General features: G+C 37.2%; 1 protein-coding gene across 3 annotated transcripts in view; it reads left to right on the top strand.

Annotated features, from left to right (window-relative positions):
- Nucleotides 1-22,306, top strand: part of PLEKHA7 (pleckstrin homology domain containing A7) — a 155,631-nt gene that overhangs the window by 128,845 nt on the left and 4,480 nt on the right. For 2 of the 3 annotated variants that reach the window (XM_054275914.1, XM_054275916.1), the window contains 15 exons: nt 47-100; nt 2,282-2,362; nt 4,256-4,324; nt 4,491-4,571; nt 5,404-5,553; nt 6,450-6,551; nt 9,943-10,051; nt 10,893-11,131; nt 11,535-11,723; nt 11,999-12,116; nt 12,955-13,034; nt 13,435-13,635; nt 16,721-16,873; nt 19,400-19,533; nt 20,352-20,494. In XM_054275914.1, the coding sequence (XP_054131889.1) occupies nt 47-100; nt 2,282-2,362; nt 4,256-4,324; nt 4,491-4,571; nt 5,404-5,553; nt 6,450-6,551; nt 9,943-10,051; nt 10,893-11,131; nt 11,535-11,723; nt 11,999-12,116; nt 12,955-13,034; nt 13,435-13,635; nt 16,721-16,873; nt 19,400-19,533; nt 20,352-20,494 (1,903 nt within the window). The remainder of the gene's footprint in view (nt 1-46; nt 101-2,281; nt 2,363-4,255; nt 4,325-4,490; nt 4,572-5,403; nt 5,554-6,449; nt 6,552-9,942; nt 10,052-10,892; nt 11,132-11,534; nt 11,724-11,998; nt 12,117-12,954; nt 13,035-13,434; nt 13,636-16,720; nt 16,874-19,399; nt 19,534-20,351; nt 20,495-22,306) is intronic. The other variant, XM_054275915.1, reaches the window with a different exon arrangement.

The following is a 22,306-nucleotide window of genomic DNA, read 5'->3' as shown; positions in this document are numbered from 1 at the left end:
CATTCAAATCTATTGCACTGTTTTTTCCCTATGTACTTGCCTGAAGGCGGATGACACTTACATCCAGTTGAAAAAGGATCTGGAGTATTTGGATCTAAAGGTAAGGTTTTTAGATGAGTCTACTTAATTTTTTATCTTTTTTTCAACCCAGTTGTCTCTTTTGCATTGTGTTTGTACCTGTAAATTTTAAAGTCACTTTCTAGTCTGAGATGGAAACTGTCTTTTGTTTGTGCTTAGAGTATTGAGTGTCTTTTTAGTAGTGACTATACAATTAAAGTGGAAACTCAGAAAATGTGGTTGCTTTAAGAACAATTTTTGTTCCTGGTACTGAGATGGATGATATGTGGATTTAGGGAAATCAGAGAAAAAAACAGATTGAAAGTATTTATCTGCTGTAGCATTAGTACTAATATGAAGTCAACACCTCTAAGTTAAAACTCGTGTTCTTTTAATCCAGCTTTTCCCCTTTAAATCTTCTTAGACTGACTTTTCCATTATTTGTATAATGTACCATATGTTCTTGTGAAAATGTGATTAATTAGCACTGTCACTGTTTTCATCTTATTACAGCTAAAAGATTTCAAATGCACCCATTCATCCATCCATCCATAGAGAGAATCTGATCAAGTAATGTTAGGAGGTATTTCTTTTTGAAAAAGAATTAATATTATACTGAGGGTCCTATCATCTGTCTAAATGACTTCTGTGTCTGGTACACTTGATGGTTGGCAATTTGAAAGCAAATCTAGAATTCTTGGTATGAGGTTTTGAAGGGGAAAAAACTCAGCAAAAAGATATAATTGTTTTGCTTAGTAAGGTAGTTTGCCACTTTCTGTGGGATGTAGGATGTCTTGCCATATATAAATCACGTGGTGCTCCTGAAAATGACGGTGAAGGGAAATTTGACACCTTGTTGTCTATCTGGTTTGCATGTACAGAGCTCACTGATGCCATGGGGTGTTGCCTGTGAGCTGATTGCACCTATGAGGATGTGTATTTCAGTCTTGTCTGATGTTTAAATTCCTGAATATATAACCAAATAAATACATGGAAAATATTACTATAGAACCATATATGTATTTAGCATATAGTATAGGTGGTATATATGTAGTCTAAATGATCAAATATGTAAACTGTTGGAGTCATTAATATACAAATTTAAAATTGGTTGGACACATTTCGTTTTAAGCCTTGTCCTTGATTTGTTCAGGGCTTTGACAAATGTAACTGCAGCCCAAGCCATCAGATGAATTTTATGACAAATTACAGTTTTATAAGTCCTACAAGGTGAGAAATTATTAATAATCATAGTCTTTTTTCCATTATAAAGCATAAAAATTTTCATAGTTGAAGTGACCACAGGTCAAGCTTCTGAAAATGTGATGTGCTTAGCAAAATTCTAGGGGGATGGTTCTTAACTTTTTGGTGGATTCTGTCCAGATTAATTTGTTGCAGTCTGGAGCATGAAGACGTATTTGGTCTCTTAGAGCTCCCCTTGTGCCTTCCTACTGCTTGTAGTACCTAACAAAAGCAGCCAGAAAGAAAAATTGTAAGGGGGCACCTGGTACTTCTGTGCAAAGAAACTTTTAATGCCAGCTAGTTTCCTTCTGAAAATCTTGACACTCAAAATGTCAAATGTATTTCCAAATGAGTGATGTAAATTTTCAAAATGGGCATTTCTTAATAACCTTCTTTCAGTCGTGGTCCAGAAATGTAAAATTTCAGGTCAGGTTGCTGAGAGATTAAAGAGCCCATGTGAAACTGGAGAAGGTGTCCCTGTATAGGTTACATTTGTGCTTTGCCACTAAATCTAGCAATGCTTTGATTTGTGATACAAGGAATAAACAGTGCACTGCATGAAAGGAAGAAAATTATACAGATTTTAGTAACAGCAAATTCCCAGTTCGTGTATATAATATCTTGCATTTAAGACACTGGAAATTTAGATAGAAAGCCAATTATTTCAGGTATCTCTTTTGACTACACTGGGCTTTGAATTAGACCCACCCTGGTTAAACAATTTCAATTAGGACTGAACATTTTGGAACTGGAGTTAAACTTTTTTTTTTTTTTCCCCCATTAAATCCATTATTTCTTTCTTAGAGATTTTGAAATAGAACTTTTCAGCGTGGAATTGTGGTTGAGCAGTTAACTGCAGAGTGCTTAGGTGTGACCTGGGAGTGTGTGATCACTGCTGCTCGTGGAGTTTTGAGTTCTGAGGTTTGGGGGTTTAAGTCTTGCCGTCTGTAACAAGCTATGACTAAACTTTTGTTTGAAACAGATAGAAAATAATGGACCTCTGATCAACATGATATACAAAGTGCTAAAGAACTCAGCACAAGGGTTACTATCCAGTATACATGTAAGACTGCTTGCATTGAAATGTGCTCATCCCATCGCTTTTTCAAGTAGCAGTCAGTGTTCTGGCTTTTACAGGTGTCTTTTGGCGCACAGTAGTGCTTTCTGTAAGATTTTATTTTTACTTCTTTATTTTTCCCCCCTCTTTTAGAGTCTGTATGCGAAATTATGGCTGACCTCAGTGTTTGGTTTCATTTTATCATGTTTTGGAAATGAATGTGTCAAGTAGTGACTCCTGTGTGGAATTTGGAAAATGTTAAAGCATGCTTAATCCTCATTATGTTGTCATGTTCTCTGCTTGATAGTTAACAAATTCCTTACAGTTCTGATTGAGTAATTTAAAGTATCCCCAGATTCTGTAGATGTGTTTTTATGTTAATTCTGTTGCTTTGAAAAAGGCTTTTGCATTGCCTTAGCTTGCAGGTAATTAAATATGCAGAATTATTACTTTTGATATGCTGGTATTTTATGTTTATATTTAATTATTGTTACAATTATCTGTAGGATTTAGCATTTAAATAATTTCATTAATAATTTTGAAAAATGCTTTTTTCTTCTATATAACATGTAATTGTTGAAAAAAAAATAAAAAAATTGAAAGCTTCTAGAGGCAATAAATACTATTGGTTTTGGTGGTGCAGAAGTAATATTTTACTGCTCAAGAGTAAATGAGAAGTCTTTAAATGGAGTCTGCCACTGGAGGAGAGAAGATGATATTTACCTCACTTAGGGTAAAATTTAATTACTTTTAAAAAGCTAACATGGTCCTGTAGGTGACACTTAGGTTAATAAGTAAAATATGTAGCTTCAAGTCTGGAGATTGCCAGTTGGTAAAAAAGCAAACTGCCTCTTTATACCCCTCTTACCTCACTAAAAAAAGCCAACAAATTCAGCTTTTGTATCAAAATCTCTCCTCTTATATTACTGAAGACAATGTTGAGGTGAATTTTTCTTCTTAAACTTTTGCCTGTATATGAATAAGAATATGCTGTATATGAATACTACTAATCACCAACTGGTCCTGTGCTAAGACAGTATTTGCTCTAATGAATCTTTAAAAGTGTTCCAAAGAGGTGATATTAAATCATTAGATTTTAAGGCTTTTTAAAAATGTGTTATTTATGAGCTTTATTGCATTGCTCTTTTCTTAACCTCATCTATTCACAAAGAGGGTCCTGTATAGGCAGTGGAAATAATAAACATTTCTACAGACACAGACATGCCTTAATTGTAAAGGTTGATGTGAAGGTCGGAAGTACAATTGAGTATTGTTTTGGTACTGATTCCAAAACTGTTTTGTGAGAAGACAGTCTCGCCAGAAATGGAATATGAAACCAGTGATTTATGGAATGAGAGATTTGGTACATGACAGCCATGTCAAAATAGATTAATTACATTTAATTCCACTATAGCATTTCTATAGCAGTCTGTCTTTAGTAAAATCCACCCTGTGCTGAGGAAGATACTGTCCTTTGCAGAATGAAACACTTGCCAAAAGTTATATTTTTAGTCATTCATGAGTGCTGCTATTGTTGCAACCATGCATTTAAATGAACGATTCCCTTCCTTTGGCTTCAAGAAGGCTATTAGAGCAGAACTGCTAAAACTACTAGATCTTGCAGGAAAAGGACTTTTGTAACCAGAGACAGGTGGGATTATGCTGTTTTGTACAGGAATCCAAGCTGCTGGAAGAATTACTAAATAGCTTAATGTAACTAGTAAACCCTTTTGTTAACACTTCTCAAAAACTAAAGCCAGGTTTCAAAATACTTGTATCCTTTTTTTTCTTTCTTAATAAAAGTGAATATTAAACAAAAGCTTTCTTTTCACTGCTGAAGCATCATTAGGTTTTAGTTTGCTACAAATTTCTTACATTTTGAAAATCTGTTCCTCTTAGGTGACAGGACGTGACACATTGAAAGAAAGAAGTGCAAAACCTGTCAAGGTTGCAGAAAGTGATATTGATGTAAGTATCAAACACCACTTCAGCACCTCTTGCACTGGTTTGTCTATTGCTTTTGTACAGTTACATGATCATTATTATGCATCTTGGGGTGAAATATTGCGAGGGGATACTTTTCTGCTTGGTTTTTAAAATCTAACCTTATGTGTGTATACGATTTCATTTCCAGGTGAAACTGAGTGTTTTCTGTGAGCAGGACAGAATTCTGCAGGACTTGGAGGACAAAATAAGAGCCCTTAAGGAAAATAAAGTAAGTAGGTTAAAAAGGGCTTAGTAAAACAAAACAGAAACTTTGATCCAATCATGAAGTATACAATATGAAATTATAAACAATAAATTGAATTAATGGCTGATGATTGCACTGTATTGTGTGTATACTTCTATGATAGCAAGAACTAGGTTTCATTTCAGGATTGAGTACCCATTCTGAGAGAAAGTGAATGTTTTAAACCCATCTGCTTCACTTCCTGTGAGCTATAGCTGTCAATAAACTGAGGTGGTTATTGAAAAATTAATAATAAAAAATGTATATATCCTGAAATGAAAGTGCTGTTCAGGTGGATCCTGTGGAAGAGCTACTGTGCAAAATTAATTCCATTATTTACTCCTGACTAAATGAATTGGGCCTCTTGCATGTTTTGCACAATATTTTAAATCCTCACATGCCTGTTTCACCCACAGCAGTGAAGGAGAACGTGTCCTTAAACAAAAGCTCATGCTGGGCTGTGGTAGGGCTGTCATAGTTCTGTACTGCTTAAGGGAATTCTTCTGAAACTGTAAATTACACTTTTGTACTGAGGGTAAACAGAAGAATTCCCCTCTCACTGCTTTGTGTTCTCAATGGTTTTGGCTGCTTAATAGGAAGATTTAACAGAAAATATCAGATAATTTTGGATGCAATAGGTAATAAAGGCTCTTGCAGTTTTTGTTTTCATATGAATCTCCAAAACAGGAGGCCAATCCTAACCTCTGTTGGTTTGTAGGGAAGACTTGGGGCAGGGAAAACACCTTTCATATTCCTGCAAGTGGGTGCATAAATTTCCATGTAAATGTTGTGAACTTACTGCTGTCTTCTTTGTTAGGATCAGCTGGAGTCTGTTTTGGAGGTTTTGCACAGGCAGATGGATCAGTACAAAGACCAACCACAACATGCAGAAAAAATATCTTACCAGCAGAGACTTTTGCAGGAGGACCTTATACATATTCGGGCTGAAATATCCAAAGTTTCAACGGTATGTGTGTTTAGTTGCTTCAAGAAAACCAGAATTAAAATCCCAGTTAGACTAAAACTGTGCTAGTCATTGGATGGGGGAATTAAGACCTGTTCTGAACAGTTTTGGTTAAGGTACAGGATACTAAACCAGACAAAATTAAACAATCTCACCAGCTTTGCTTTTCAATGCCTGCCTGTCATGCCCCCAAACCAAACAAAAACCCCTAAACTTTTCAATGTATTTATGTGTTAAGTGTGGGTTTAAATTGCAAATCTTTCAGCTAGTCCTTTGAAAATATAAGTGTGATTCCAGGATGTTTTTCATGGTAAAAGGAGTTGGGAAAATCTGTTGATATTTCAGTAAAAATTTACCGTTCATATTATAACTTAGTGAAATTCAAATGTAATTTAATGTTTTTTCACTGTATTATTACTGCCTCTTCATGAATAAGAGTAGATCTTTGTAAGACAGTTTCTAAAATTGCATGAGGAGCTTCCCTATAGTAAGGTCTGATCACCAAAATGACAGTATTATTTAAATGTATCTAGTCAGTTTGTGTCTGTAGAAAATGTATGACTTCCACAGTCAGCACGTAAAATGTATTTGTGTGCATAAATAGCAAGTCACTGGAAAAAGGGCTGTGCTGGTGCAGGGATTCTGTTACATGCCAATTTGGCTTTGTGTCAGGAAGCTGGCCAGAGGTTTTTAACTATAGATTCTTGACTTGATCGTGCAAGCTATGAAGGGTTTTCTGGTGTATAATCAAGTCTCAGCAACAATGTAGACTGAAATGGATTCTTTACTTCTTTTTGTAATAGAACAACAGTAACTTCAAAACTCTTTGTGTTCAATTAGAGGATGGAGAAAGTGGTTTTGAAGTTAGCACTGTATTAGAGTATTCCTTCTGTTAACAGGAGATGGAAAATGCCTGGAATGAGTATCTGAAATTAGAGAAGGATGTGAGCCAGCTGAAAAAAGCCTTACAGGAGCAGATGAACAGTTCATTGGTATCTCAGGTGAGTCCACTTCCTGACACTGTAAACACTTGGAGGATGGTTTAGTCTGAACTTCAAGTTACCATTTCATAAGAGAAATTTCCTCTGCCATTTTTGCAGTGTGTTCAGCTGCCATGTAATGTGGTTTGCAGAGTTCAGGCACTGTGGGATGTGAGTGTGCAATGAGAAAACCACTGCATTGTCTTGCAGCACATGCAGTACTGCCATAGTTTCTCATAAGTTGTCTATGCAAATTTGTCATTATTTTATTACGTTTTTATTAGATGCTGACATCTTGACATTGATAACCTATTCAATTTATAAGACTGTGCAGGACTTCTTAGCCTTCCATTTATTTGATCTGACATTGTTGGCTTCTTTATCCATTTTTAAGAGCATCAGTCGCTGGTTGTTATTGTCATTACTTGTTCTTTGTCATGTTCTTCTATTTATGGAAGATTTATCTCTACAGATTGTTTTGTGAATTGGAATAAGTGTTTAACAGCCATCAGTAATTGAAAGGCATCTCAGTTTTAAATCAATTATTCAGTTTCAAATTTTAAAAAGAAGATTTGTTTGAAGCTCAGTTGTTTTCTTTGCTGAAATGGATGTGGAATACCAGATTATTTCTACATACCTGCTTACAGCTGATGACTTTATTCTCAGGGAATACTGGATAATTTTTCCTTTGTGTGAGCTGAACACAAGGAACCCAGTTAATATATACATTTTCCTCAAATCTTAGTCTACTTTTCCAAATATCCTGGACCAAAAGAGCTCACTAGTTAAATTTTAACTTGTTTGCATTACGTATCTGATCAGATATAATTTGAAGCCTTTTTATTTTCACTATTAGTGAATAAATGTTAGTATCAAAGCAAGAGTTGTAAAACCTTTTTTGATTGCATCCATCATCAAAGTACATTTTCATCTACTTTTCATTTTGGGGTGTGGGAAGTGATTCAGTTTCTGGAGTCAGAATGTGTAATTGAGCTCAGCTGTAGAGTATCATTTAAAGAAAAAATCCTGGGGGAATATCAGAATAAAATGGTCCTTGTATGAAATTACTCAGTTTAACAAAGGCAAATTACACCTTTAAACAAAATACACCTTTTTAGACTACTTTGGGATAAAATTTCCAGTTAGGTGTTAAACAAGCTTAAAATACTGCATGTGTGACATGGGATTCACCAATACATATGGAACGGAGTGTGGTTTGCACAGAAAAAAATGTTAATTCAGTTTGATTATCATCTCATATCACATAAGTGATTAATTATAAATACACACACAGCCATAAGCACATTATCGGTTATATGTGTGTGTACTTTTATACATCTATACATATAAGTATGCACAGATATGTTTGGCTAAGTTTTAAAAAAATGTTTCTGAATACCTATTTTGGAGATTCTAAGGGGAACTGATTTTTTCAGAAAGTATTGAATATTCTAAAAAAACTATATGCCTTCAAAGAAGTCTTACTTGAAGTATCCATAATAGTTAGAATTTTTTGATCTCTGCCCAAGGGCATGTAGACTCAAGATTGTTTATCTAGCATTTTCCAATAGCACTAAATTAATACACACTGTATTTAAAAAAAATGTAGTCTTCGTGGAATATTATTAAAAATTCAGTACATTTGCAGGCTCAAGTTGCTGTAGGAGACCACTGATGTTGTTTCTATGTAGCATTAATTAAGAGGTTAAAACTTAAATGTTTAAGCAGCTTGGTCAGAGTGAATCTTGCTTTTTAGAATGTAGCTACAATTGTCTTTTGCTGAAGGGTTGGGGAGGATCTGGGCATGCTGAATTTAACTGAGATGGGTTATTTTATCAGTCATAACTTCTTAGTTGGTAAGTGTTTCTCCTCTGGCTTTATGTCAGTCCAAATTATGTTTCTGTTTGAAAGAAGTTAGGGAAATAAAATTTTCTTTCCAAGTTACCTCTTCCTGCTTGCCAATAAAGTGTATTTATACCCCTCTGTAAACAGCAGTCTTGGCTTTCATAATTTTAACATTAATTCATCTGCTCATCGTTTGGCGGAAGTCCATTTTAGATTTAAAATATTCTCTTCACATCAATATTTAAGTAATGGGAAGAAATAATATTAAAAGATCTGGCTTGTCTACATTGCTAATCAAACATTTTCTGAGTGGTTTCAGAAGCAGGATTTTCAGTGCTTTTTTCACCAGTTCTGAGGCTTGATTATTGTAAATCCATCATTTGGTTCCTTGTAGTATGATTAATCTCAGAAAAATGAAATGAAATGTGCAAATTTATAGTTTGTGTCCTGACAATCTTTCAAAATATGTCCTATCTATCGAGTGAGTTTACTACAGGCGAATAACATTCTCCATCATTTAAATGTTTGTGTTCTTGGCACCCTGTTTGCTGATCTGTAACCTGGCTGAACATATTTCCTGATTTAAGACAGAAAGTGGAAAGCAATTTATATGCCTTCCTTAGCTCTATGAGGTGTAACAGCTTCTACTGAAGTTTTTTCCCACCCTCAGCCTTATAGGATTAATTAGTAGCTATTTTGCAGCTCATGGCAAGTTGATGAATTTCTGGAGTTCTTGAGCAGTTTGTGAGCAATTCTTAAGTGTTTCACTGCCTTCGCTTTCATTAATGGTATTGGTTTTACCAAGTTAATCCTTGATGCAAATTTTTGAAATCGGTGTTAGCAGGCTTTAATGAATTAGATGACAGCAGCTATTTAAGATGATTGGAATGAATGAAATGGAACCAGGCTGTGATGCAGCTCAGTCTGTAGACAAAGCTTCCCTTTCTTTCTTTCCTCCTGGAAAAAAGCCTTGGTAAAGCAAATAGGATGCAAGATGAGACCAAGTCCTGGAGCAGCAGCAATATATTGTTTTAGCTTGTAATACATCCTGGCCAGTAGGCCTAACAACTCAAATATAAGCAGAAATTAAAATTGTCAGCATTTCCGAGTTTGTTTTTTTTGCTTTTTTAATACTGAATATTTCCCCTAAAAGTATTGAGATGTTTTTTAAGGTTGCTTTAGCAATCTTAAGTTTGATAGGTATAGGATTTAAGAAAAAAGTTAAAATTAAAAGGTTCTGGAAACTCATTTTATGTAGAGCATTGAACTATGTTTTTGTAGTCCGAACAATATTGTAGAAAAATATAGACTTGTCTTTTCCCCTGTCTTCTATAGAAAGTCTTCCAAGAGTCAGAAAATGCTTTAGTAAATTTTATGGACAAGATCTGTTTAGTGTTTTGTCTTTATAAATTTATATTTTAAAATAATTATTTGATTAATTTTTAAACTCCTAGGTTTTCATGTAAGTTCTGTAATTGTATTTTGGTGGTATCAAAAGAAGGAAAGGCCCATAATAAATTAAAACTGAGGTATAATTGATTTTTTTTCCTTTTATTGCAAACAACAGGAGAAAACACAAATACAAAAAGACTTGTGGAGAATTGAAGATGTTACAGCTGGCTTGAGTGCAAACAAAGCAAACTACAAAACCATAGTAGACTCTATAAAGAATCCAGGTAAGGAGAACATGATGAAAAAATAAACAATATACCAATGCAGCTGAGTCTTTGGGTCTGTGCAAATAACCTGGAAATTTGTTCTGCTGCAGAAAATCCAGTTAATTCTGCTGCTGGATGTGTCAGAAATCTCTGTTGATTGAGTGCATTAACTTGGTGTTTCTTTGCCCGAGGGGACAGAAAGGTTTTTTCCTTGTTTGTTTTCACATACCAATGGTTCCAAAATGTAACAGGCCATAAAAAAAGGGAACAACAATAACAGTAATGGGCTACGTTTTTCAAGTTGCAGAAGGGGTTCCTGTCAGGTGCCAGGCCCTTACCAGTGTGGTATCTGTTCTGCATCCTGTCCAGGAGCTTTTCTCTGTGTTTTTCTCTGGGTTTATTGGGTTTTTTCCCCTTGGATGCAGCCCAGCTGCCCTTGCTGCAGTTGCCTTTCCCCTCCCTGTTCAGGCAGGTGTTTGGTGGGCAGAGCAACATCAGCTCTGGAAGGGAGGGAGGCAGAGTGCGTGTGGTCTGCACTGCAGTGGCTTTATTCCGTTTCAAAGACAGGACCTGATGTGTTGGGGCAGCAAGAGTGTGTTCACGCCTCCTGCAAAACTCACCTTTCACATACTGAGATAAAATAGTTCTGAGATGGTCTAGACCTGCAGGAATCTGTGGCAAGGGGCCAGATGCAGCTGATGGACTGATTCCATATGACTCCCAGGCTTCTCCTTCCTTTGCTCCCGCTGCCCTCCACCAGGAATTTCACGGGATGATACCAAACCACGTGGTTTCATTTTTGGTCTGAAAGACTCGCTAGATCCTCATCAAGACATGTTTCTGTCTATTTCTCCCCTAGAGAGAAAAACAGTGCCTTCACTTTCTCAGTCTTCAGTGCCTTCCCTACCAGCTTCCCTTGCTGCTGTGGAGAGCAAGCTGTCGGTCGCGCAGAGCCCTCCGCGCAGCCCGCTGAAATCCCCCCTGGAGGTCAGGCTGTACCCGCAGCCCTACTTCCAGACCAGGACACAGCACCAAGCACAGCAGCTGAAAAAAATCGAGCCACCTCTTCAGTCACCAGTCAAGCTCAAGCCAAAGGTTGTAAGTGCTGCTCTGGTGAGGTTCCTTCAGCAGTGTTTGCATTTCCCCTCTGTTGGGAGCAGTGGGAGTGTCGTGGGGGGGAAGTGCAGACATTGTGAAGGCACAGCAATGAGTGTTTGTGTTGGAGCTGAGCCCTTGGAGCACAATACATGTGGAACCTATTGTACAGTGGCCATAGACTGGTTTAGAATGTGTTAATATTCAAAGCTTTCCTTGGAAATGCTTTGTGGTAGATTTCTTGGGTCTTGCTTGGTCTTTAAAGCCTCAAGCTTCTGTAGTGGACAGAGGAGAGCACACTGAAGCAGTCACGAATGCTTCCCGTAATGCACTGGCCTTTATTTTGCAGTTTGTGCCAGACTGTTTTCATGCTCTTTGCCAAATCCCTGCGTTCTCCTGTTCCCAGGAAGATGAAGCACCGCCCAGACCTCCTCTCCCTCAGCTGTACAGCCCTGAGGATCAGCCCCCAGCTGTCCCACCCCTGCCCAGAGAAGCCACTGTCATCAGGCACACCTCGGTGCGGGGCCTGAAGCGCCAGTCGGACGAGAGAAAGAGAGACAGAGAGCTCGGCCAGTATGTAAATGGAGATTACAGGGTGAGCGCTCACACTCCTGTACCCCTGCACTTCAAAGATATGGGAATAAAATATGTTATTGTTGTCTGTAAAATATATGGACCTTTAATAAAGCAGTCATGATATAGAATGGCAGAGAGATAACAATGACATCATAATAATAATGATCCATGCCATATAATAATGATGGCAGAGAAAGATGTAGCAACCCAGAAACAAAACTTTAGGATGTGTTTTAGGATTATTAAAACTTGCTGTCTGATTTCGCTTGAGCTGATGAGTGTTTTTCTGTCTAGGTGGAGCTGCGTTCGTACATGAGTGAGCCAGAGCTGGCAGTGTTAGGGGGTGACCTCAGCCACCCTTCCAGTGCTTTAATAAGCCCTGACAGTGGATACCAGACATTACCTACCCGTGGTAAGCCAGGAATTTATGGAATTGATCCCTAACAGTACTGTCTGCATAGGAGCTTTTCTCTTGTAGGGCTTCCTGGAGATGATCTTTATCACCAGGTCACTGTTTTTAAATTAACTATTCAGTGGAAGTTTAGAAATTTTTTGCATTTTAATGGTGCTGTTACAAACAATCAGCCTTTAGCAAAGCAATCTAATATAGAAGGCTTAAAAACCCCCATAGCAAAACATGGAATTGGCTCTTAGAATGTCTCTTATATTCAGAGTTACTTTTCCTCATAAGTTCTGTGCTATCTTCTGCAAAGTCCAAGTGTTTTTAAAATACCTATATTGCCATTGAAATGTAAGTGATAAGGTAGATGAATATAGTGCTCCAAACATTATACCTGACTTGACACTCCATCCCCACTGTGCTATTGTTTTACAACTGGTTTTGAGGATAGAGATGCTTTCTGGGCCAAAAGCAAATGATTTCTTAACCATTTGCTTCTTACTACTTCATTTCTAACTGTGAATGTTAAGGTTTTATTTTCTTAATAGATGTGATTATTTGTACCATCCATCTACTCTTGTACAGCTGAGTTCAGCCTATCCCTCATTTTATATAAGCTTCTAAATTATTATATATTTTTCTGACTTTTAGTCAGTAGGAACCTGAAGCTACTGTGTCCGGCAGAAATGAAATTTCGTGCCTCTTATGATCATCTGAGTTGCAAAATGTGTGCTCAAATAGTGACCAGAATGCCACAGAAACAGTATAATAAAATTTAAAAACCTAGACTGATACTTGTCTTATGCTGTCTGTCATTTGATTTTAAGGCATTTTCTTTTTCCTCATAAAGGTTTGTCTGGATCAACTTCCAGATTGCACCAGTCATCTACCATTTCATCGTTTGCAACACTTCGAAGGGATAGGTCCAAGGTGAGTTTTAAATAAGCTTCTGAAGCCAAATGTCTGAACTGCTTGGAATAGTTAAGCCCAGAATACATTTTATGTAGCAAGAAGTAGGATTGCAGTAGCCTGGGAGAGGAGCAAGAGCTGTGATCTAAGGAAGTCTCCAATTCTTCACTTTCTTCAATGAACTGGAAAACAGACAAACAACTTACTGCATTTCAAATAGATTTATAAAACAAGGTTTAGAACCAAAAATCAGCACTACTAATAGGAAATACGGAGTTGAGAGAGTATATCCAAAGAAATGCAAAGTTAATAGAATAAAATTTAGTAATGAGATAGGAGAAGGAGTCAGGTTTTTATTTTGTGTACTTCTTATAAAGTATTAATTACAACATGTGTTTTGTGTGCCTTGTGACTTCTCCAGGAGAGACCAAAGAGTGCCTTGGAACGTTTATACTCTGGAGAGCACCAAAGAGGCAAGATGAGTGCAGAGGAGCAGCTAGAAAGAATGAAGAGACATCAGAAGGCATTAGTGCGGGAACGCAAGAGGACTCTTAGCCAAGGAGAAAGGCAGCCTGTTTCATCTCGCCCTTTCATCAGGCCCGTGTCTGCAGACGTAGGCTCAGTATGTTAGATATGCCTTAAAAGGACTAAACTAAAAATATCTTTGGATTTATTCTTCTTTTTTAAAATTTTTTTTGTTTTCCCCCCGGCAAGCACTTTCACTTGAGTGTGCGTGATGCTTTTAGTCCAATTAAATTAGTGTTCTGTGGTATCAAATGAGTTCAGAGAGTGTGAGGAACAGGTGATATTTTTTACTTGTAGTTATGGTAAATGTAGCAGGTTCAGCAGGTAAGTTGGTCAGAGGTTAGTGATGAGTGGAGATGTCAGTGTTTTGGGGTGGTTTCAGAGCCATGTTTTTTTTTCTCCTTGGAATTGTATTTAGAAAGTGACAGAAGCTTGTACAGTTTTAAAACTGCTTCATAATGGAATGGGCCTTTTAGAATATTGTTTCTCACCATGGATGTTTTTCCTTTTAATTCATAAATTAGCCTGCAAGATATTTGGTGATAATATCAGACCAAGGTGTATTTGTTCGTTCTTTTTAAAAAAGATGATAAATGGATAATCAGTTTTAAAATCTAATCATGCTGATTAGGAATTTATGTGAGAGCTAATGTATTCTAATTGATACAAATTCTTTAAATCTCAAAATGCAGAATATTCTAATAAGGCTCAAATTTAGGCTGCTAAAGAAAAGTATTTTTGTTGCTTTCTGAGAGTAAATGCTGTGCAGATGAGAAGTTTATAATGCTACATTTTGGATACTAACCAAAGCAATTCTGATTGGTGAAGTTACCCAGTTGCTCACTTGGTGCTAAACCAGGATTGTACTGTAATTGCACTTATGCTGTGCTCTTTTAATTTATTTTTTTATTTGGTCCACTAGAGCTTTAGAATGATCACATTGTTTTACCTAATTCATTGCACAAGATCTCTTGCTTTTAAATTTGTCACTCATCATACCTAATGCCTCTTTTTTTTTTTGTTTGCTTGCTTTTAATTTGCAGAATTTTGTAGCTACTTTAAAATTTCTAACTGGACTACTCAATTTTTACCAGGCTTAATTGCATTTAGTACATGTGTGTCAATTGCTGGCATTGAAAAAAACCTTATAATCAGCTTTTCATTCCCACTGTTCTGTAGCACTAATTTGCAGCCAGTTATTTGTATTTACTTTCCCAGTAAATACAACTGCACTGCTTGGAGACATTCATCTGTTTTGTCTTCTGTTTTGCAATCACAAATTTTTTAAAGACAGTGCATAATGTTTGGGAATTGTAGTGTTATAGTACCACTGTTACTTTCATACTTTAATTGGAAGAAATAAATCTGAGCTTCTCAAGTTTTCTGACTCACATAACATACACGAGTTGAATTGAAAAGCTTTCGTAACACTCGTTATTAACATTTGTGGCAAACACTTTATTTATAAATTTGGGTGCCATCTTGGTCTTTTTCTTGCTGTAAAGAATTAAAATAGAGTTTTTCAGCCCTAGTAGTGTTTTGTAGAGGTCATCTCTTGTACCTATGGGGCTTTGATATGCAAAAGCATGTTTGATAGCACAATTACTTACAGCATTACAATTATTTAGCAGCCACAATGGCAAACAGTTAAATGTGTAATTGAAGTGCTGCTCAGTGTGTAACATTTGCTTTAAACATACATTGTATGTGTAATTCTAAATTTTAATTGGTCAGCTCTCAAGTATAGGATGACATTTTAAGTATTGATCACAGTACATGAATTCATTTGTTATATACAATGCCTTTTTAATGTAAAAGTTGCAACATCAAAGCCAATAAAAGAACTGCTTCATAAGAATGGTTTGATGTTTTTCTTACCTATTATATAGCAACAACTTGAAAATGATCCTATTTATTTAAAATATACTATTTCAATCAGGCCTGGTTCGAATATGAGTAGAAGGATGAGTTTGGAGTATACTCATATGAGAAAAATCTTATTTTCTCTGTTGAATTCTGTAATGTAATAATTTTTGAGATATAATTGCCTCTTACCTACTTAACTTTTTAATATACATGGAAGATACTTATCTTCTGAGTGAATACTGAGAGCTTGTGCATGAATAGGTTTCAATTAGATTTATTAATGCAAGTGACAGAATGAAGTCTAAGGACTTCATGTGGAGTTCAAACTTCATCCAAAACAAGCCAAAGATTTGTACCAGAAATACTGGAGATATTTTTAAGAAACATAAAAGTGGCACATTCTCCTGTTGATTCCCTCAAAACCTTGAGGGGATAATTTCGTTGTTGGTTTTGTCCCTTCTTTTTCCTACTGCTTTTAATATCATATGTGGTAAAGTTGCTCAGATCTGCTGGATGGAATGATGCTACAACTGAACTTAATTTTTTGAACAAAAAGGTATTGGTAGTGTCCTTAAGTGTGACTTTATATGTAACTGTATTGTGTGTAGTTGTGTAGGGACTACTGTGCAGTGCTTTTGGGTACTCCACATTATGCAACTTAAATATGCTAAATGTAAATATCAATACATATGAAATAGTTCTGATTTATATTGCTAAATATTTACATTTTAAAGACTGCGTGGAAGACTTTTGCAGGTAGCTAGACTCTACTTTTAGTAAAGTCTGAAGAGCTTAAAAGTAATTTTTTTTTAAATTCAAGACAAGTTAATGCTAATACATGAAGTAGTATCACCTTTAAACAGTAGGTATGATTCTAAAAAAGATATATAAATTTTTCACCTTGTGATTCTCAACCACGCAGCACTGCCTCTTTACAATGCCAAGGACTGCTCCTCCAGCCTGTAGGCTCACTGGTAGTGACACCTGTGATTCCAAAGGTGGTGTCCTGTGTGTGGCTGGTCCCATGTTCATCAGCAAATGTAAAATTGGGATTCGTAAATCTTTTAGAATCTAATACTGCTGAACATGTAAAATTAAACAATACTCTGAATTCCTCACAGCACAGCTAGAGATCAATACTCTCACCCTTATGTACCAAGAAATGCAGTTTTATTTTCTTTCTGTTGTCACTTCAGGGGTTTGCCCTGCTGGTTCTTTCAGCAGTGGAGGTTTTGCTGCAGTAGTAATGTGCATTGCTGTATGGTGAGTTTGGCAGTATGGTTGAATGCTGTTAATTGTTTTGTATCTATTACCAGTGGAAACGAGAGCAAGAATTTGATTTGCAGTTACTTGAGAGGGCAATTCGTGGAGAAGACAAGGATGAAAATGAGTGGTTAAAAGTTCAGCCAGTAGCAGTGACAGAGACAGACCTGGAGCCTCAAGACTATGATTTAGATATCAGCAGAGAGGTAACATTCACAATCTTTTGCCTCCTATCTTCTGTCCCAAAACATTAACCTTTCTAAGTCTTAGGCACTGAATTCTCATCTTTTCTTTTGAAAGTTGCTGGAAGTTTGAACTAAAAGGAGTCTTTTGAGTACTGAAAATTTATGGCACCTGGCACCTTTATAAGCTTTGTGTTTGTGCTGTGTTTTAGTAGAAAGAAGAAATTGAAAAGTTGGCTCTACTCTTTTAAATATGTATCTCAGGATTTAAAGGGAAGAGTGATTAAGTTAGGGCAAGTTCTGTAAATTGGGGAAAAAAAGACAAGAAGACAACATAATGAGTATTTAAAAATGAGAAGCAGGAACAAAGGACAAGTTAGTTCCACAGAGCTACCTCACTACTTTTCGTGCTGACTGGCAAATGATGATAGAGGAGAGGAAGCTCTGCTTTATTTGGGCTTGAACAGAAAATGTATTTGTCAGCTTTTGGAATGGCTTGGTCGGTGCGCTGGGCACACGAGAGGTCCTGGCTCGGCTGCAGTAAGGGAGGAAATGTCATTTTGAGATGCGATTGAGCCATCTGCTGGGAAGGAGAGAGCACAGCAAGGGGAGAGGCTGCTGGGGGTGCCTTGTGCTGTGCTAAATGCCGTGGGAGATGCCAAACCAGTACAGCTATTAATGGAATTAGACTGGTAAGCACCTGTACTCTCCTGAAAGCTGTAGGCAGAGTTTCATTTTACAGACAGAGATGTTTGTAAATGGTTTACTCTGTGAATTGTTATCTGTTGAACCCTATGAATGGATTTATCTTTCAGTTAATCTCTGTATAATTTTTACAGAAAATACAGTGCTTCTGTAAACTTCAGAAACAGAAAATAACTTCTGTTCTTCCGCCTTTCCTTGTTGCACTCTGCTATTAATTTTACTTTTCCAGAAGGCCTTTGGGGCTGTGGAAATCACTTTGTACTCCCTTTAAACCTTGAATAGGAGACATTTTTGCGCATAGGCATTTCTGTCCTGCTTCAGAGTAACTGAAGTAGGTCTGAAGCTCTGACTGTAATGCTTCTTTCTCAGTTTACCCAGGTTAATATCATACATTTGTGTTGGAAGGGAACTTAAAGATGATCTAATTCCAGCCCCATGTCCCAGCCATGGGCAGGGACACCTTCCACTGAACCAGAGCTCCATCCAGCCTGGCCTTGTTGTCCTTTTCCATTTCATGTGGCCATTCTCTTCACCTGGCAGGCACTTCTGTGTTTGAGGTGCCTCTGTGCCTCAGCAGGAAACATACTCAGTTCTGTCTTTAAGGAAATTCATCTATTCTTGCAATGATTAATGGATTTGTTATTCTGAAAGTGACAGGATGAGCTAATGTAGGTTAGATACAGTATGGAGATAGAGATACACATTAAAAAGAAGTCTATACACCTCTATATCTAGACCTCCAGAGAGGAGTTGGATTCAAAAGTAGGGAAGCATAGTAGAAAAATGAGGATTTTTCTGGAAGCATTGGCTTTGGGTTTCCTGAGAGGGAAGTCTAAAAACTTGAGGCTGTAATTTTAATATTGTTGAGTGTGCCATTGTGTGTGCTCTTGGCATGAGATTCCCTGTGAATCACTCAGCCTAAGCACTGGGGGTTAGGTCAGTTAGGTTACATGATCCATTGAATTAGCATGAACCAAGGTCAGTGGTGAAAAAATTTAGGAATATTTTCATTAGAAAATTTAAATTTTGAAGACTCATTGCCTCATGAGTCTTTTAACAAAATTCCAATAATAAGAAGAAAAAAATAGTTCTCCTTTACTTGATTTCTGTTTATTCACACATCCTCTATTTTTGTTTTCAAAAGCAGTCTGTTCTGTATGATAAGCATTGATTTTCAAAGTTTGCAAACTGTATTTTCATTGGGAGGAGTGAAAAGTTCCTAAAGGCTAATTTGTCCTAGTAAAAAATTGTTTCTAGCTTTTGTGCAGTCATATTAAAATTTTCAGTCTACAGAATTAATTTATGCAATGTCTTGTTACAATCACACAGCGATTTCTGTTTGCCTTTTTTCCCCTTTGCTGCTCACAGAAGATTGTCCAGTTCCAAAAGAATGGCACCCTAGGGTAAAACTTTGAGTAATATTTTCCTTTCAGATGTAGGAAGTGCTGGCTGGCATGACACAAATATCATGACATATCATGACATTGGTATCTCAGGGTGTCCAGTCAGTCTCAGAGTGGTTGCTCCTTTCTACTGTAAGAGCTTTAGCAGTGTCCTATTTTGGGCTGTAAGCCTGAAGAAAGGTTTTCTGTTGATTCTGACTTCTTGTGTAATCCCTTTAAATATTTGTTCAATCTATCTTCTGAAGTAAAAGGAATCAGAGGGAACACTGTTGAAAGGGCATCAGCTAGATATCCACAAGAAGCGTTAAGCGTCAGGTACATGTACTGACTGTGAAAATCCATGCTTTATTCTTTTCACTCTGTTCTCCCATTGAGGAGGATTTATCTCAATTTCTTTTAAGTCTTTGTTATTGAAAACTCCATGCTTGCTTTCTTTCTGCAGTTGTCAAAACCTGAGAAGGTTGTAATTCCAGAGCGTTACGTTGAGCTGGAGCCCGAGGAGCCTCTTTCTACAGAAGAACTGGCAGCAAGGCAGCGTAAAGCAGAAAAGATAAAGAATATTCTTACTAAATCAAGGTTAGGCTGTAGGGTTTTTTCCAAATCTTACACATGTTAAACATTGAGAACTAACATCATACAACAATCTTTATTTCTGTTACCTGAATGCAGCTTGTAGCTTTGAGAAAATGCACTCAGAATTTATGTGGCATACTCAGAGCTGCTTTTTAAAACAAGGTAGAAGACACACTGATTGATTTTGTGTATGTCCATTTTCTTGTTTAGAGAGTCCTAAAACACTAGTAAGTCCTTACCAAACAACTCTCATCTGAGAGTGAGGAGGAAGGAAAGACAAAAAGCTGGCCAAAAGCAGAAGAAAAGTCAGCATGAGAGCAAGTTTGTTGTGGCCAGAGAGCTGGAGTTGTGAAACAACACTTTTGGCTACTTACAGCTAACATAGTCAGCTGAAACATGCCATTTCCAGAATTTGGTATGTCAGGTACCTGCTCTCTCTTTGGAAGGGGCACAGCCTGAGGACCACCAGGTTTTCCTTTTCCTCTGAGCACTAGCAAGGAATTTTACTAACAACTTTAAATAAATAGCACTTTTGTAGTGCTTTCATTTAAGCACATGAAGGATATTTCTTAAAAAAGGACTTTCAGATGTTCTTAAGGCTATGCAGAAATTGTGATTGAACGTGTGGTGACTGTCATTTTTCCTTGTGTGCTGTAGGCATTTGTGTAACAACATCAACCCTGTTTTAAAGAACCGCAATAAAACACGGAGCTTGATAGATGAGATCTGAAAACTGCTCTCTGAATCCAAGCTCCTTCTTATCTGCATGGTGGATTCTTTATGTTTGCAAATGTTAATGTTGTTTTTCACTTTCCCCCCAGTATGCACAATCTGCAGCCTACTGTTGCCCAGGACAAACACAACTCGATTGATTTAGATTCACAGCTGCAGGAGCAGGAGCGCATCATTACCATTTCATATGCTCTGGCTTCTGAAGCCTCTCAGAGGAGCAAGGAGGTAGCAGGTAATGCTTAGTTATTTACAAAATAACAGCTATTCCTTACCAGCTTCTCAAGTTGTGTGGGGTTGTTGCTGAACTCCTGGCATGAAAGAAAGTTTTTAGTCATTCATATTCAAAATAGTGAAAAGTGTGTGTTGGTAACAAATGGAGAGGGGCTAATGATTTACGTTGAGTGTTTGGCCTCCAGTGGACAGGATAAAGGAGGCAAAATACTGTGATCAATGAGTTCAGAACTTGGAAACTTGCTGTAACTAATGGTGCTAAAAAAATTAGCATTTTAGTTCTCTGTAATTACATTAAGTCAAATATTTCAATGTTCATTTTTTGAAAGTAAATGGATCTGTGACTTCAAAAAACAATCAAGGAAAGAGGATTTAAAATATTTTTTTAAAGAGAAAAATTCCTTGGTCCAGTGATGGAGATGAGGCTAGAATCATTTGCAGCCTGGGCTGTGTGCAACAGGCTGAAAAAGAGCTTGTAAAATGGGTATTGGCATGTCCGGTCACCAGGATGAGAGGTCAGAGCAAGACAGCTGTGCAGGAATTCTGCTTGATGCCTGGAAATTAATAGATCCTTTGCAATATGTTGCTAAAAGTGATAATTTCACTCTTGATTGCTCTATAGTTGAAATAAGTAAGAAATGTCAAGAGATTTGTATCACACAGTAATCCGTGCAGCAGCGATTTCCCCAAGAGTCTGACTGGCCATTTATAACTGGCACCATTCACTGTTCCAGTGGAGAATGGAAATAATGGAAACTTCAACTATGATGGAGAAAAAATATGCACATTTCTCATCCAAAGTTGTCAGTTTAAACTTATGGCTGTTGCCACAGCAGCCCTTAAGACCTTCCCATCCAAGACAGATGATTCCAGTATGGGGATGCGTGACGTGCATCTGCAGTAGCAGCGTTGATGGAGTGTGGCTGTACACTCAGGGGTGCACTGCCAGCTGAACCTGAGGGGAAATGCCATTTTGAGGGGATGGAGTACATTTCCAAGACAGGAATCTTGAGACTTGAGAGAGTTTCTGTGGGTAATTTAGCTGACTGGCAGGGAGAAAATGATTCGCCGAGGAGGCCAGACGTTATAAAGCTAAACCAAACAAACAGAAAAACAGAATTGTAAAATCATGAGAGCAGTTCAGGAATAACCTTGTGGCCCTTCAGGCCGTGGGTGTATCAACAGGGCTTTTCCACAGGTGCTTTGGTCCCAGTTCTAGTGACCAGAACCTTTTAACAGGTACTCCAATCCTTTGGTTATGGAATGGGAATTTTTTTTTTCATGAGGTATTAGCCAGGGGAGCATTTTGCCACTCGAGTTCCAGTTTCTGCTGGGAAAAGGTCACACATGTGGGCTAAGACCAGCCCAGATGAACACAGCCAGTACCTGAAATCATTCCTCTATGTCAGAGCAGAGTGCCTGCCCTACTCAAAGGTCTTCTTGGGGCCACTTTAGTTACTTCTGGGTGTGCCTAAACTTGTAGCAACTCTACAGTACTGAAATAGGTTTGATTTTTTTTTTTTTAATAGTGTGTAGTGAATTTAGTATACATTTCATTCCTATAAGTTTTTTATTTATCTATTTTATTTTTTTATGTTTAATTATCTCAAAAGTGTGATTTGTCAATTTTTTAGATATATGTAACCACAAAAATCTTCTTAATTCTTTAGTTTCCTTAAAGAGGGAATTAAAATGTGTATTGGCATTGAAGTGTTTAAATGCTGCTTCAGAAAATTTGCAGTCAGTTGTGAGATAAGTTTTAGTTTCATTTTCTTTGTGTAGCATAGCAGCTGCCTCTGTTGTCTTTCAGACA

The sequence above is a fragment of the Melozone crissalis genome, unplaced genomic scaffold, assembly GCF_028551555.1.
Source record: "Melozone crissalis strain CALT ecotype California unplaced genomic scaffold, PUWL_Pcris_2 ptg000018l_1, whole genome shotgun sequence".
NCBI lineage: Eukaryota > Metazoa > Chordata > Aves > Passeriformes > Passerellidae > Melozone > Melozone crissalis.
The sequence above is the reverse complement of the archived record's forward strand: the minus strand, read 5'-3'. Positions and strand labels throughout refer to the sequence as shown.